At 46.5% G+C, this 16,563-nt stretch overlaps 1 protein-coding gene across 2 annotated transcripts; it reads left to right on the top strand.

The window, feature by feature from the left end:
* The first annotated feature begins 94 nt into the window (after positions 1–94).
* Positions 95–16,512, top strand: eea1 (early endosome antigen 1). 2 transcript variants are annotated; one of them, XM_030095692.1, is made up of 30 exons: positions 95–253; positions 2,849–2,926; positions 3,042–3,154; positions 3,250–3,304; positions 3,382–3,447; positions 3,535–3,562; positions 3,646–3,750; positions 3,972–4,093; positions 4,228–4,383; positions 5,383–5,397; positions 5,677–5,793; positions 7,604–7,942; positions 8,334–8,483; positions 8,687–8,806; positions 8,913–9,116; positions 9,217–9,417; positions 9,531–9,644; positions 9,828–9,983; positions 10,127–10,266; positions 10,398–10,728; positions 10,835–10,936; positions 11,019–11,213; positions 11,310–11,492; positions 11,590–11,775; positions 11,858–11,989; positions 12,342–12,527; positions 12,609–12,847; positions 13,558–13,678; positions 13,823–13,921; positions 14,027–16,512. In XM_030095692.1, exons 1-30 carry the CDS (start codon positions 230–232, stop codon positions 14,147–14,149), a joined length of 4,200 nt encoding a protein of 1,399 aa, XP_029951552.1. In that variant the 5' UTR covers positions 95–229; the 3' UTR covers positions 14,150–16,512. The 2 variants fall into 2 exon arrangements, with proteins under 2 accessions (XP_029951552.1, XP_029951553.1); XM_030095693.1 differs by lacking the exon at positions 5,383–5,397.
* The last annotated feature ends 51 nt before the right edge of the window (positions 16,513–16,563 follow it).

Genomic DNA, 16,563 nt, shown 5'->3' with positions numbered 1-16,563 from the left:
AATAAAAAACGTTTATTGATTACTGACATGGATCTATGAATGCATTAGATGTGTGTGATGTTGAATGTGGCCGCGCCGTGCGTCCAGCTCAGCCGCCCTCTGTGGCTGTGACCCGCCCATCCGCCGCCGCTGACTGAGCCCGGTCAGGTGTTCAGCGCTCACACACGTAAACTTTACATTTGGATAACTTATTCGGTTTTTCTGTGAAGGGACAAACAGTTCCGAGGCCATGCTCAGACGGATACTACAGATGGTGAGTTTATGGGGTCAATAAATCGACCGGGATCGCTTTTGTGTAAGTGAAAGCCACTGGTTTTCCTTGGAAGCTACAGGCCTATCCATGTCTGCGTTCACGACGGGGACGCGTGTTTTGAAACACAACGCGTCACCGGTGGGTGGGGGTTTTATTATTAGCTAACGGGAATCCCGCCATTCTCGTTCACTCGCCTGGGCGCAGTGAAGAAATCAAGCGCTCCTCGAGCTGGGTTGACATAGTTAGCCGATGGATGCTAAAATGGTTCAATTGATTGCAGATTCTTTGGGCAGAGAAGAAACCAGTGACTCTATATACTATGTGGCTAGCGTGTATACATTGACTACATTAGTAGGATGAAAGACAGCTCAACGAGCTAACGCACCTTGTCCCTGAAGTAGCTTATTTCCACAGTTTCCGTTAGCTAGCTATATTACACAGGTTAATTCGTCGGCTATTCCTCACATGCTAACATTAGCAACAGACAGTGCACTTCGAGTTGTGCGTCAGTCGACATGGAAGGACACACGCGGTTTATCAAAAGAGACTATTAGAGTTTTAATGGTTACATGTTGTGATGAATAATCTGCATGACATTAAAGTTACAAGTCGGAGAATTGATATGTTAGCCCATTAGCTAGCTTTTGCTGCATACTACATTTTCCATGATGCTTTGCGAACTGCATCATTGTGTACAAACCATAGACAGTCTGTGTTATAAATGTAACTCCTTCAGAAGTATTTATTTTGACGCATAAAATTCCCCTGCGGGTTTAAATCTCCAGGATAGTGCATCACAGTTCTGTGATTAAACATAAATGACATGTTCCTCAGAAGTACGACAATTTTTCCTTATTACTTACAGAAACCATCCTGATTTCAGAGCCTCACTTTAGCTGCAGCTCTTATGGCTTTGGTGAAAAATGATTTTATAGTTGCTAAAGCCGAATCACAACTGAAATACTCGTTGGTATGTACAAAAAAGAGTATTAAGTTCTCATGTATTAAATTATTACCAAATCAAATTGTGGATTTTTCTCAAGCAATTTCAAAATGTGAAATAATCATCTCATGTATTGTTGACTAAAAATGTTCAGTATTCTAAAGTCATGTAAGCACGGTACGAATTTATTACAGCTCAAATATTTCGTCCTATTAGTTGCTTGTGTTCGCTTGTGCTCAGCACTCGTTTCATGTAAGTATATTGCAATAATCAAACCATGTCAAGTGGTTAAAGAAAGTTTCATATGAATATTGACACTTTTTCCAGTTTATGAACTTGGTGAGTTCAACCAGGGTCAATGCTGTTCCATGTCGCAGCTAAAGACTTCCTTTTAGCATTTTGTTTGCTGGCCTCCCAACTAGCTCCTCCTACCACACAAACACACACATTGACCCCATTCATTCATTCAGATCACCATCAGCCCACGCAATTCCTGTTTGTGTACTTCATCCTTTTTTATATCTGATCATGAGGATAATAAGCTCAGCCAGGTTTTGATAGACACCTCAGCTTCTGAGTCAGAGAGCTTTTTGAATATTTACTAACCAACTGCCTGCCACTTGGCCGTTGAAGTTGAAGGCTACAGAGATTTGTTTATAAACAGTCTCACCTCAAATGCCCGAAAGTAAACTCTTGCATATTAGTTGTAAAGGTAATGTAATGTTTAACACGCCTAAAGATGAACTTGGTCAAAGAAATGGACTAAATGGAGAAGTATCGAAAAGCTCTAACAGCTCGTAAGCCATAATGTTTGGGAGTAAATGTATTAGTAACTGAAAAGTAACAGAGACGAAACCAGGTGAAAGAGTGAATATATTTAGCATGTTAATACTCAACATTCAATTGAACAATGCCCATCTTTAAACCTATTCTCCAGTGGATTAAATGCACTGCTGGAGGCTGGACAGTATTATCAGTGTACAGGCTGACACTGATGAGCCAGTGACTTGTTCCAAGCACAAAGCTCGGCATTGAGTCACAGCTACACACAATCACTTGAGGACTTCACTCTCATATTAGTGGCTGGTCTTGAAAGCTCCTTTAGTGTCACTTAACAAACAGGTTAGATCTTATCACTTACTCACTGTTTGTTTAAGGACAAGTCACACCCAGCATACTTGTTTTTCAGACGTGAGGAAGAACGGTTTTTTCCAGACTTTTCTAGGGAATTAACAAAATGAAAAAATAATACATTTTTGGAATTCTCTCTCTTGCACACACACGCACGCACGCACGCACGCACACACACACACACACACACACACACACACACACACACACACTAAGGGAAATGTCGAGATGTGGTGAGATAACGTGCAGAATCCATGTGCTGTAATATATAAGCATATAAATGCAGTTGTTATTGTGCAAATTTTGTCCTGACAGTAAAAATAAGGGTGTTAAACCTTTAAGAAATTATCCTATCGTTTTTGAAGATAGATGCAGTATTTTCTAGGATTGTGCATTATTGAGAACATTGGAGTATAAACACAGTTTGACAAAGCAACGACAACATTTTACATATGTCCTGTAAATATACGCGATTGTAAATATTAATGACATGATGAAACTAATCCAGTCACTGTCTGCAGACCCCTGGGAAGGGAGGGTCCCAGAATGCGGAGTCCGAACAGCCCAGCACCGACCTGAACCACGACCAGACCTCTGAGGTAACGTGTTTGATCTCTGAACTGAGAAGTCAGACATTTTGTCATTTGTGTGCTGTTTTTGAAACTTCTTTCTAAATTATGATCATTCAACCATGTGACGTGTTTCTGTGTGCAGGGCTTCATCTGTCCTCAGTGCATGAAGTCTCACAACTCTGCAGAGGACCTGTTCAAACACTACGAGCTGTTCCACGACACAGGAGACCTCCCCGCTCACATGGCCCCGACTCGGTGGGTTTGATATCAGCGCTGTGTTCAGAAATTGAGCTTGGAGTGGAATTCAACTTTTATTGCATTTTCGTGAACGGCCTTTCCTCTCTATTTAGGGAGGACCTTACGATGCTGCGGCAAGAGGTTCAAGACCTGCATGCTTCTCTCAAGGTATAGCTGTGTGTGGCTGTCACAGAGGTGTCCGGATGTTTATTCAAGCACTTAATTGTTGATTTTCTCTTCATAAGGAGGAAAGATGGTTCTCTGGAGAGCTGAAGAAGGAATTAGACAAAGTCCAAGGACATTTTAAGCAAGTAAGTATTTTAATGTAGTCACCATCTTCAATGAAACTGAATAGAAATGCTGCTACATGCTCCTCTCTCTTCCTCCTCGTTCCACAGCCCGATGGGCAGAGCTCAGAAGATTCAGGTGAGCAGCAGCAGCGAACGAGAATCGCATGTTGAATTGGAAATCGAAACGTCAGCAGCTTATCATGGGTGTATTTCTTCCAGTCCTGGAAAGGAAGCTGAATGAAGCCGAAACCGAGAAGTTCAACATCAAACAGATGAAAGACCTGTTTGAGCAGAAAGCTGCACAGCTGGCCACAGAGATAGTAGGTTAGTGTTTGACCGGGAAACTGGGAAACCTCTGTTTGTAATTCCACTGCGTTTCATAAAACAAAATCATCTTGTTTTATTTTAAGCCATGTTAAATCCGAATGACTCAAAGACATTTCACACTGGTTTCAGCGGATCAGCTTGAGTACGTTTGTGACACGAACAAGTGAGATGTTTGATTGTTAAATCTGACTTTTGATGTTGGATAAATGCTTCGACAGACTTGAAGTCCCGTTACGACGAGGAGAAGAGTCTGCGGGAGGCCGCTGACCAGAGGCTCGCCAAGTTGACTGAGGACGTGCAGAAAGAAAAGCAGGAGAACGAGAGGCTACAGACAGAACTGGTACATTCACCTGTGAAGAGCTGCTGCAAGTGTTGTTCTTTTGAGTTTGTCTGAGCAATGATTGACACAGTAAACTAGCTCTTGCTCTTCTGCTGTCTGCCTGTAAAACACAGCGACTCTGCTCTGCCCCCTAGCTGCAGCGACCGGGAGTGGAGGACGTGGACGTCCTGCAGAAGGAGCTGGTTCAGGTGCAGACGCTGATGGACCAAATGACCCGCGAGAGAGAGGAGGAGTCCGAACGCCTCAAGAACCATTATGAGCAGCTCCAGGCCGACTACACTACCTCAGAGGTCAGAAGGCCAAAGACACCCGATGTGTCGCTGTAAAAACATTGTTTATAGTAGAGATAATTGCAGAAGAACTGGACTGGTGTGGGGAACAGCAGCTTTCACTTTCTTCACCTTCGGCTGTTGTCAGTCAAGGGATTCAATCCAGAAACACTGGAGTCACAAACGGACTTGCTTCAACGGAGAATCTTCTCTAGTTCCACATTTAGGAAGTGATGTTTCCAGTCAAATGGAGAATTCTTTCACCACTTAGTAGCAGATGTACTGGAATGCATGTGCACACACTGTTTGTCTGTCTCTGCACACTGCAGTCTGGGAAATCCAGGTATTCGTGTTGAATATTGTTTATTTGTTATGGTTCAGTGTTTCTTCAGCCTTTCCGTGCTCCGTCAAACAGCTTTTCTGTTTTTTTCTAGAAGAGACACACTCAGATTCAGTTACAGAAATGGCTTTTATGTGTTTAATAAAACAGCTCTTATGCAGTTCTCTGTAGTTATTTTTTTATCAGATGGGTTTTGTACCTAATTTAGTCATTAATTAATGGCTTCTGAATAATTCAGCCTCATATCCTTTATTTGAATCTGCAAAGTAGAGAAGTATTTATAGCTTTTCATCAGTCATCTCCAGACCCTGAAGCTTTTTTTCAGCTAACTGTTGATGAAAAGCCTCAGTGAGGAGCCAAGATATAGAAACGTTTTTTGGGGGGTTGCACATAGTGATGTGTCAGTTCCATTTTCTGAAACAGTTGCTATTTTAGTCTAAAGTGTAAGTTTTACTTTGTGATTTGTGATTGTCAGCCCAACAGCAGAGAGACAAGCCTTAACCTGGGCTGCATTCAGCTTCACACAGACTTATTTCTACAGTTTCTCTCTCAGATCAGCAGCTTTGTGTTGCAGTTTACTCTGTTGCTGTTGTTTCATGACTTATCTTTGTCCCTGTGTCTCTTTCCCTTCCTGCGCTTCTCACACACTGTATCCTTCTGCAACACTCACAATACTCAAGATCCGTAAATTGGAGGTAAAACATATCGTTTAAAGTTGGCCCGGAATTCAGTTTCATCTGTTACACATTTGCCTTGTTTCTCAAAGTTGATTTGTTTTCTTTTTGTACCAATATTTAAAACTCATTTTTGCTTCTTTTTTTTTCTTTTTTTCTCATGTCTGTGAAGTGTGATTGTCACTAATCTGTTTTCTTCAGTTTTATTTTGCGTCAGTCGTCCACAGTGCTGCTTCAGAGTTTGAAATGTTACTCAAATGGATTTGTTAATCAGTCTTAAGTGTGTGTGTTGTGTTACAGATGACCATATCCCAACTGAAAGCAGAGCTGGAGAAGGGTCCGCAGGAAGCGGCCGTCTACACGCAGCAGATCCACCAGCTGCAGAGCAGCCTGAACAATCTGCAGCAGCAAAGCCAGGTAACACAGCCCCGTGACACTTTCCAATTCTGGACAAATTACTGCGGCCGCAAAATATTTCCGCCCCTGACATGTGTTGCTCAGCGGGAATGTGTAGGATTTACTTTTACTACAGCGGCGTGTTAACGAGCCTTCCCAGCTGCCCCCTCTCTCGAGCGCCGAACACGCCATCCCCGTTTCTGTAAACTCTCCTCTGTTGCTCAGCTCCCATCACAATACCCCGCTGTCACCAACCGTCTTTGGCAACGGCGACATGTTGACAACAAAAAAAAAAAATACTTGCCACGCTATTATTAAACCGGCAGGGGTGATGGCAGCGCCGCCAGCTCTGTCACCGTGGCTGAAATACAATCACAGGTAATAACAGTGAGAAGTGGGGAATGTGGCACAGCGCTCCTGCCAGAGATCAAATCCTCCCACATCAGGCGCAGCGAGGCGCCCCACGCCAAGTAGGTTTTTTCGGTGAATGGAAGGATTATGGACGTAGATTTCTGATGTGACGCCTGGACCGTGTTCTTTCTCCTCACAGCGTGAATCCATGAGACCTGATACATACACTCATCCGACAGGAATAGAAACGAAAGAGCGAGCGTCCAGATAGAACAACCTGCAGTGTTTTCTTTGGTCTGAAGCTCCGGGATTAAAAGAGAGGGGACACATGATGCAGTGACAATAACGACAAATCTGTGCGAAAGGAAAAGGATGAGCGTGTGAGGAAGGCTCCAGAGACGGTCATGACGGCCGCCGGTCAGCTGCTGCGGCGGCCTGCAGAGGTTTATTGGATGTCATGAAGTCCAGGTTCCCTGTCACACTCCCCAGTTAGCAGCACGCTCCCCTATTAACAACATTTTCCTCTTTATCACCCTGTTGCCAAGTTTATTGCGAGAGCTTACACAAGGGCGAGCTCTGTACGGCCCTGTGCTGTAAACCCTCTCGAGATGGTATACCATTCGTTATTTCAAGCTCTTGACAGATGGCTGTTTTGTTTTCCATTGTTTATATACAAACGGTGTGATGGTTTGTGGCTTTTTGCAGCTCCTATCATACTGTCACTGTTTTGATTTGCCGATTTTAATCACTTATCGTATCAGTCTGTTATTTTTCCAAGGCTACAAAGATTTTCCACACTCTATAACTGCTCTCGGTTGATAGTGTTTGATAGCGTTTGCTGTGTTCTGGTTAATTTAATATAAACTGTTGTATATATGAAACTTTAAAAGCTGTATTAGCTTCATTTTAAAGGTTAAAGGTGCTGTAGGCAGGATTTGGCATCTCCGCCATCTTGCTTAGGGTTACCTAAGCATGATGGCGATTTGACCCATCTAAGATGGCGATTTGAAACCCAGCACAGCCAATCCTGTCATGTTTTCTCTGACATCATGCCCTTACGCAAGTTAAGCCCCTCCCACAAGAACGTGCGACGAACGCCCCTCGACCAATCACGGTTAGAGCCTCAGGGGCTCTTCTGATTGGTCAAAGATACCTGGAGCTGTGGAGATTCCTTTTCAGCTCAGAACAGAGACAGATGGAAACGCTGCGCCCTCGCGGTAGTGCAATTATGCTGCACTCCTAAAGGATTATCAATGGATACTCTAACATTTAATCCAAAGAAAACACAGAAAAATTAGCATTGACTAGCAAAATCCTGCCTACAGCACCTTTAAGTGTGTTTTGTGGCTCCAGCTAAATTTGATTTGGTGGAAAAACACAGAAATGGTTCTTTTGGTCATAAAGGTTGCAGCCGGCCACTGGTCTAAACAATAAGTATACACTAGTTATGTGTTTTTTTGTCCTTCCTTTTCCTCCACAGAGCCTGTCTGAAAAACTTGCGCGTAAGGAAAAGGAATATCAAGTGCTGGAAGAAGAGCTGGGTGTTGAGAAAACGGCCAAGAACGAAGTCCGGGACAGCCTGAGGGAGAGGGAGTCGGAGGTCCAGGAGCTCCAGGCCCGGGCCGCGGGGGCCGAGGCCGCCCTGCAGAAGGCCCAGACAGAGCTTCGAGAGACGGCGGAGGAAGTGGCCAAGTTTAAGAAGGAGATTGCAGATCTGGAGGTGAAGCATGCAGAGCTGAAGGTTGAGAGGAAACAGCTGGAGCAACAGAGGGAAGAAAAAGAAAGTCAAGGTGCTCAGCAGCAAACGGAGATCAGCCAGGTGAGTAGTAGACAGAGTTACAAAAAAAGACTAATGAGAAAGAATATTAATTGTTGAAAAATGAAAGAAAAAGCAGCAGCAGACCTATTTTTCTTGCTTCTGAACTCCACAGGATGATTTATTTTACACTTTGAGTTTCATTATTCTGTCTGCTTCATTTTCACCGGACCGTACAGAGAAGCCGAGATCATTACCAGATTAAAGAAAGCCAGGAAACATTTATGGAAATCAAACAAAATATTTTTTTTACAGCACTTTCATTTAGCATGTGGCAGAACAAAAAAGGGTCACATTTAAAAAATCCAAATCAAAAAAAGCGATCCAGTTATGTCTACTGATTGAAGCCTGTGCTCATGATTTTTTGCATCCTCCCCTTCTTTGCCTCTCTTAGCTGCACACCAAACTGCTGGAGGCAGAGAGGCAGCTCGGTGAGGTGCAAGGTCGGCTGAAAGAGCAGCGGCAGCTGTCCGGGGAGAAACTGAAGGACCGCGAGCAGCAAGCAGCTGACCTGCAGCTCAAACTCTCCCGCGCAGAAGAACAGGTAAACACCGACAAATCCGATGCTCCTTTCAGGGCAAACGGCGTGATAAACATGTACATTTAGCAGATGTTCACATGTGTTTACAATGCTCATTTGTTTGATTAAAAATCAGAGGCAGAGAGATAACATAGCTGCTATTAAATACGTGGTTTCATATCGGGAGAAGACAAAGTGAAATCAGTGGTTTTGTTTCTATGATTCAGCTGAAGGAAGGTGCCAGTAAGACCACTGACCTGCAGCACCAGCTGGAGAAAGCCAAGCAGCAGCATCAGGAGCTGCAGGCGCTGCAGCAAAACACCAACGGCAAACTCCGCGAAGCACAGGTACTCCAGCCAGGAGAGCATGACGCCTCGAGACAGCCGTTTCAGAGCAAATCTTATTCACCAGGAGGATTTCACGTTGCGCTAAATATCTCGTTTCATGCCGCAGAACGACTTGGAGCAGGTGCTGCGTCAGATCGGGGACAAAGACCAGAAGATCCAGAACCTGGAAGCTCTGCTGCAGAAGAGCAAAGACATCGTGAGCCAGCTGGAGACGGAGAGAGAGGATCTGTGCGCCAAGATTCAGGCCGGAGAAGGAGAAACCGCTGTGCTGAACCAGCTGAAAGAGAAAAACCACGCACTGCAAGAACAGGTACCCACGCATTCGTATAGAAGTGTGTGTGGAGAAACATTGGTTGTGCCCCACAGTGTTGATGCCTGAGCTTCTTTGTTTTCCCATGGGGCTCTTCTAGGTGACGCAGTTGACCGACAAGTTAAAGAACCAGTCAGAGAGCAACAAGCAGGCTCAAGATAACCTCCACAAGCAGGTCCAGGAGCAGAAGACTCTGCTCCGTTCGGCCCAGGACAGAGCTCACACCCTGGAGACCTCGGTCACTGAACTCACCGCCCAGCTCACCGACAGCAAGGAGAAAGTGGCTCAGCTGGATGCTCAGGTAAGGATCTTTAATTAGAAGTTTCATGTATTGGTGTTTTTTTTTTTACACTGTTGGATAGACGGTGATGGAAAGCCTGATGAATCAGGGAGTTCTTTGTGTATTTCCTTCAGGTGAAAGCAAAGACGGAGCTGCTGCTCTCTGCAGAGGCATCCAAAGCTGCACAAAAGGCCAACCTGGAGAACAGCCTGGAGACAGCTCAGCACGCACTGCAGGACAAGCAGCAGGTTCGAGTCCTCCTCCTGCCTGAACCACACTCAGTTTCCTTTGTTGAATCATTCACTGTAAATTTTTGCTAAAAAAAGACACAAATTGAGATTCTTTACACCTTATTTTTCAGTTTTGCTCCCTTCCTCTTCTCATCCTTTTGTTTTCTGTTATTCTGCCCCCTTCGTCTCTTTCTAATGCAGGAGTTTAGTAAAATTCAGAAGAAGCTGGAAGAGGAAGCCCAGAGGCTGAAGGAGCGGCAGGAGCAGTGCGCTCAGCTGGAGACCAGTCTGAAGGAATGCAAAGAGAAGCTTCTGGCCTCAGAGCAGCGCGTCGAGCAGCTGGAGGGCGGCAATAAGGTTTGTCTCGAGCACCGGATTGACTGAAATACCGTTTTCTGCCTTTGAATGACTCCAAGTCAGGATTCATCAGCACAGTTTCTGTGTTCAGAACTCTGCACTGCAGTGTTTTATAAAGTGCACCTGGTGCTTTAATGTGACAGAAACTGGAGTCTCGGATCGAGGAGGTGCAGACCACTCGGGACAAAGCTCAGCAGGAAGTGCAGAAGCTGCAGAAGGAGAGTTCAGAGGTTAAAAAGAAAGCGAAGGAGCTGCAGCGCTCACTGGAAACTGAGAAGACGGGGTGAGAGAAACTGTCAAAGGATCAGCTTTGATCGACATGTCCAAGATCCACCGATACACAAGCATCTGCTGGATTTTTGTTTACAAGTTTGAACAATCTGTAACAAACTGTGCATGATTTTTGTTGGTCAGAGCTTCAAATCTGCAAGAGGAGTTAAAGAAAAAGGCAGCTGCTTTGAGCGATGTGCAGCAGCAGCTGGTCTGCTGTGAGCAGGAGATTTCCGCTCTGAAGGTGAACCTGGACAAGGTGACGCAGGAGGGAACGACTCGGCAGGCAGAGCTGGAGAAGAGAGCCCAGAGTCTGGCTGCAGACCTGCAGAAAGCCCAGCAGGAGAAAGAGGCTCAGAAGAAGGAGCTGGCGTCCGGGCAGGAGAGCCTCGGAAAGGCCAATAAGGCGCTGAAAGAAAGCCGGGGTCAACTGGAGGCTGAGAGGAAGAACCATAAATCTGCAATGGAAGAGAAGGTAGGCTCAGCATCCTGCAGTCTGAATAGATCAAATGACTCATGCAGTCTTATTCTGTTTTTCTACGTTTCATCACTCACAATGTTAAAATCTGTCCTAATCCCAGGACAGGTCCAACGAGAAGGCAAAGCAGGAGCTTCTCAAAAACAACGAGGCCATCACGAAAACACTGAAAGAGTCTAAAGAGCAGCTGGAGCGGATGAAAGAGGTGAGCTTATAAAAGAATTTAAACTGCGTCTTTGTTCTAACCTGAACTCCTAAGGATGCGTGTTCGTACGTGAACGTTTCAGACGGAGAAGAAGCTGAGAGAGCAGCTGACCTCGGCGGAGCAGCAGCGCTCCAAGACTCAGGAGACACTGAAGGAAAAGGAGAGCGAGTTGGAGAAGCTGCAGGCACAACTGAAGACAACCCAGGGGTCCTTGCAAGAGGAAGTTAACAAACTGAAGGGTCAGCTGAAAGAACTACAGGAAGTCTGTGCCAAGAAGGTAAGAATTATTTCCAAATTCAAAATGTTGAATGTTTTTCCTACTGATCTGAATATATAGTGTTCACAGTGATTTCTGTGTTTGACTCTTTTCCAGGACAAAGAGGAGAGTAAGTTGAGGACGCAGGTGTCGGAGCTCAGCCAGCAGCTGTCCTCGGAAAAGGGCCACACGGCCGAGCTGCAGAAGTCAGTGGAGCAAAGCCAGCAAGACCTCTCCAAGCTGCAGTCGGACCTCTACGGCAAAGAGTCTGAAGTTTCCGCTCTGCGCCAAGACCTCAAGGTGCCGTGATTCAGGATGAACTAGAAGAGAACTGACAGGAAAGCGGCAGCAATATATTAACTGTTGTTCTTTTTTCACACTTTTCTTCTTCCCGCAGGCCTCAGAGGAAAAGCTGAGTGCCGCCCAGGAGGAGCTGTCTGCCAACCGAACCCATCAGACGAGTTTAGAGGCTCAGATCCAGGAGCTGAAGTCGTCCCGCGGCTCTCTGGAGCAGGAGCTCGCTAAACGGGACCAGAAGCTCCAGCAGCAGGATCAAACTCTGAAGGAGCTGCAGAAGCAGCAGGTTTGAGCAAACTGTCAACATCCACAGTCAGCTGGCTCGAACCCAACGCACTGAGGCATTGTGAACTGTGTTTCTCCCTCAGAGTAAAGTCAAGGAGGAACTGGAGAAGGAGAGAAACAAGCTGGAGGAGGTGAACAAAGCCAAGAGCGTCCTGGAGAAGAACAACACCAAAGTGACATCTGAGTTGAAAACACTGGCAGAGAAGAGTGAGAAGGTTGGTATCGCTTCGTCGTTATTCACCTGACTTCACATTATCAAGGACTGGATTCTACTGCAGGAGACACTCCCCCCTCTGACTGACGTGTCCGGAGGTCTCCCCTGTGTCTCCTTTGTCTTGTGTAAACAGTTTAACTGAGAAATACAGCAGCGCCACATTCTTCAGAGTCATGAGTGAGCCTGCTTGACATAAATCTGAGTTTTTTAAGTTCTTCAGAGCTGTCTGAGAGGGATTCTGAAGCTATTAGTGTGACTGTTGCCTTCATGCGACTCGTTCCACCTTTTGTAATGAACTCCAGCCACCTTTAGCAACCAATTATTCTGAAAGCGATATATCTGTTTCGTCTCAGGAGCTGGGCGAGCTGCAAGAAGCCAAACAGCTCTTGATCCAGCAGAAACTGGATCTGCAGAGTCAGGTGGAGGCGGCGCAGGGGGCCCTCCAGCAGGAGCAGAAGGAGCACCAGGCCACCAAAGACGGCAGGATCCAGAGAGAGGAGCAGCTCTCCAACCAAACCAAGGAGGTCCAGGAACAGCTGGTGGGCTCATTCACCAAGTCCCAACGGCTAACCGTCACACACTCAGCTCTGTGGTGACCTGATCAACGCTTCCTTCCCAAGGCGGCGGAGAAACGAGCCAGAGAAGAGCAGGTGAAGCGCGGGGAGGAGACGGAGGCCAAGCTGGCCGTCCAGGTGACGGCGCTGAATGAGAACGTGGCCACGTTGAAGAGGGAATGGCAGGGCAGCCAGCGGAGGGTCAGTGAGCTGGAGAAGCAGACGGACGAGCTGAGAGGAGAGATCGCCGTGCTGGAGGCCACCGTCCAGAACAACCAGGACGAGCGGCGCGCGCTCCTGGAGAGGTCGGTCCGCGCTGAACCTTTGAATGTGCTTTTAAGGCTCGACTCCCTGCAGCACGACTGCAATTGAAAGGAAAAAAATGTTTTTAAAAAAACCTCTACGAGGACTTAAAGAGCAAATAAACCCAGACAGATGAGGAGCACTGATTTTCTTCGGAACACCTTGTTCTGATCCTCAACATGTAGGTCAATCTGAACTCGTTCTGCGGTGTTGACAGTCGCTCGTCACGACTGTCTTCGCCGCATCAGACACTCTACACTATGTCACAGTGCCAGAATGTGTATTTCCCCTGCTAAACTCAGGTTAAAACAACCATAAAACATCCGAGCCGCGTTGAATGAAGTGATTTGTTTACATTCTGCAGGCAGAGACGCTTCATTTGTGAACTCTGAAGGGTGGATCGCTGCTGTGTGACGCCCTGTTCACATACCGCAGCTGTCAGAGCGAAGCCTGTCCTCACAGGGCTCGCCGCCTCCTGCTTTCAGATTCTCCTGTGACGATACCAAACAGCTCAATGAAGCAGGAGATGTGACTTAAATGCATGTAAAGTGCTGATTATCAAATCTGTTTGGTGGGAAGAAATTCTCCTCTGTGATCAGAATTTCTTCTAAACATGATATATGATTGAAAATAAACTATCTTCAATGATAATGAAGATTTCCTGTTTGCCACAAACACTCGCAGATCAGCGGTGCGCTGCTGTTTGTTTCAGGTGTGTGAAGGGTGAAGGGGAGATGGAGAAGCTGCAGGCCAAAGTGGTGGAGCTGAGGAGGAAGCTGGACGACACCACGGCGGCCATGCAGGAGCTGGGCAGGGAGAACCAGTCGCTTCAGGTCTGCTGCCGGACTCTGGAAACTCATGACGTTCAAATCCTGGCTGCTTGAAAGAAGTTTTTAAATGGAAATTAAATGACTGAATGTCTCTGCTTGGGAGTTAATGCGATTCCTTCTTTTTTTCTCCCTCTGCTGTTCATTCAGATCAAGCAGTCCCAAAGCCTGACCAGGAAGTGGGCCGAGGACCACGAGGTGCAGAACTGCATGGCGTGTGGGAAAGGCTTCACCGTCACCGTCAGGAAGGTGAGAGTTCCCAGCTGCGTTAACTGAACCTACCTCCTCCTCCTTCGACGTTGCGTGTGTCATTAACCCTCCCGCCGCCTGTCTCCTTCCCCCCCCGACCTGCAGCACCACTGCCGACACTGCGGGAACATCTTCTGCGCCGAGTGCTCGTCGAGGAACGCCCTCACGCCGTCGTCGAAAAAGCCCGTACGGGTGTGCGAGACGTGTTTCGAGGAGCTTCAAGGCTGACGTCCCCCGCCTTCGCCCCCCTCCCCCCTCCTCCCCCACCCCCTGACCCCCTGACCCCCTGACCCCGACCCCTCTCTATCTCCAGCGTGCAGAAGAAGGCATGTCTTTGTCCATTTTCTATGTGCACTATCGAGGACAGACCCAGCGCAAAGACCCCCACCCGGGTGTGACCCGCGGCGCCGGTGTGAAGGGATCCACCGGGGTGGGATCGGTCGGGGTTGTCTGTATCTGTATTTGTGCCTTTTGCTACTCCTGTGGACTGCCAGAGAGCGCAGGCAGCGAACATGAACACGCCACCCACCTCTGTACGGCTCCATCCACCAGTCAGTCTCCACCAGGCTTCGCTCGTGGTCTTAAAGGTTTTTCCAGTGAGAGAGTGAATCATGTAACACTGATGCTGAAAGTAACTTCTGCCCCACAAAGGTGAACACTGGGAACTTTCCCCGCTATTGTTTCCATAATCTATTCAGAAAATATTTGAAAAAATGGCATCATTTGACTATTTTTTTTTGAATTCACATGCAGTATTGTGAAAAAGAAAAAAAAAAAAAAAAACCGAGTGTGAGAATACCTGCACGGTTTCTTTTGCACAGAGCTGCAAGTCAACAGCTCCGTATTGTTTGTTCGTGCCGCACAGGGAGGTATCGGCTTCATTTTCTGGGATTGTAAATGTGAATTATACGTGTGAACTTAGGACAGCAGGTGAACCTGCATGACTCGGTTCCTGCGCGTTTCCTTCGTGGCGGCAGAGTGTTTATGATTTAGAAGAAATTCATGTCTTCAGCCTATTTCATGACCAAAGAATGTCTGCAGCGGGAAAACAGCCGAGGTGGAAGCCCTGAGTTCGTGTCATATTTCAGTATTTTCTAGCAGTGTTTCGGTTTTAAATCACTCGGTCTCCACATTTTTATCTTGAAAACAGCCTGTAATGCGAACAGTGACACTTTTTATGTACAGCCAGTTCTTTTTTTGTTTTGTTTTTTTTTTTTTGTTTTTCTGTGCCACCATTTCTTTGTGTTGTTTTCTACAAATTGTGGTGCTTTCTGCAGACTCACAATGCAGTCCTTAGAGGTGCCTGCATATTTTCTTTTTTTTCTCTCTCTCTCTCTCTTGCTGCTTGTCTCCACTCAGCAGCACTGACTTCTTCTGGAGCTGCGTGCGTGTGCGTGTGTGCACGTGTGCTTCGAAGCAATAACTGTGGCTGTGTGTGGCAGTTGCTGGAACAGTGTGTGTATGCCTGTGTGTGTGTGTGTGTGTGTGTGTGTGTCGTAGTGTTTAGACCTGCTGTAAGCTGACGTGCTGTAGGACTGCTGGCTGCTCTGAACCTCAGTATCTCTCTGCCGCGGGGGGTTCTGGGACTTTCGCTGCTGCGTTCAGGTACAGCGGTTACTGTCGGTTCTCGGCCCAGCCCGTCCCGCAGCCCGGAACACTGTAAGATTCATTCCTGCGTTTTGTTTTAATTTATAATTGATGACGGATCCCAGTAAGATCTGGTGTGCAGTTGTCTGTAGACCGGAGCAGGTGGCGACACTGAACTCTTAAAACGCAGCTTACTAAATTAACTCTGCAGCAGAATGTCCATCTCGGTTTAGAACACCCGGTTTTGTTAGGTCTACCTCAGACTGGCACAGGAAAAGAGCACTATTTCATAGACATCACGAAAACTGCGTTGGATGAAGGATTTTTCGACGGGTCCGTCATGTTGTACAGTCCCCGGAGTCTGGAGAGACAATTTGCACCTTATTCTATCCTGGGTTGGTCGGAGTGAGAACCCAGCCACAAAGCATAGGACCACCAGCTTTATACAGGCTTCAGCATTTCCAGCCCCGGTGTAACTTAACTGCTCATTAATACTAAAGGCTGTCATAATTATCTTTGTAAATGTTTGTAATGAAAGAGAAAATTAAATATATAATAACTTGTGGATGTAGAAACATGACAACAGTGAAACTGTGCAGATTCATCGACGTCTTAGTTTTTTTTTTTTTTTTTTTGTGCAGAAGATGGCACTACAGACCCGTGGCACACTGAACCGTGGCTTTGCTTCGTGTTGTTGCTGTCAGTCGTCATGCATGGTGACTCAACCGGCCCGTGGCTCACACGCTTTCTCCACGTTCGGTCAGCATGTCTCGGTGGTTTGTGTAAAAAGGCGTGCCTTCGGGGGGGGGGGGGGGGGGGGGGGGGGCGCGCGTCAAGGCGAAAACCGCCGGCGGTGGATCACGAACCGCCGTATCACCAGAGTCAGCGTGACCTCAGGTCACCAGAAGGGACAAGAGATGTCGTTTATGTTCACATGCACCAGTTGATTTTTTTTTTTTTTTAATTCATTGTCATGACAAAACTAAATAAAAATCTACCATATGTTTGTACTTCCCTGTTTTGAGTGGTGATTCTGAATTGTAGGTTTAATTGTT

This window comes from Salarias fasciatus, chromosome 7, assembly GCF_902148845.1.
Source record: "Salarias fasciatus chromosome 7, fSalaFa1.1, whole genome shotgun sequence".
In the NCBI taxonomy this organism is placed as follows: Eukaryota; Metazoa; Chordata; class Actinopteri; order Blenniiformes; family Blenniidae; genus Salarias; species Salarias fasciatus.
The sequence above is the reverse complement of the archived record's forward strand: the minus strand, read 5'-3'. Positions and strand labels throughout refer to the sequence as shown.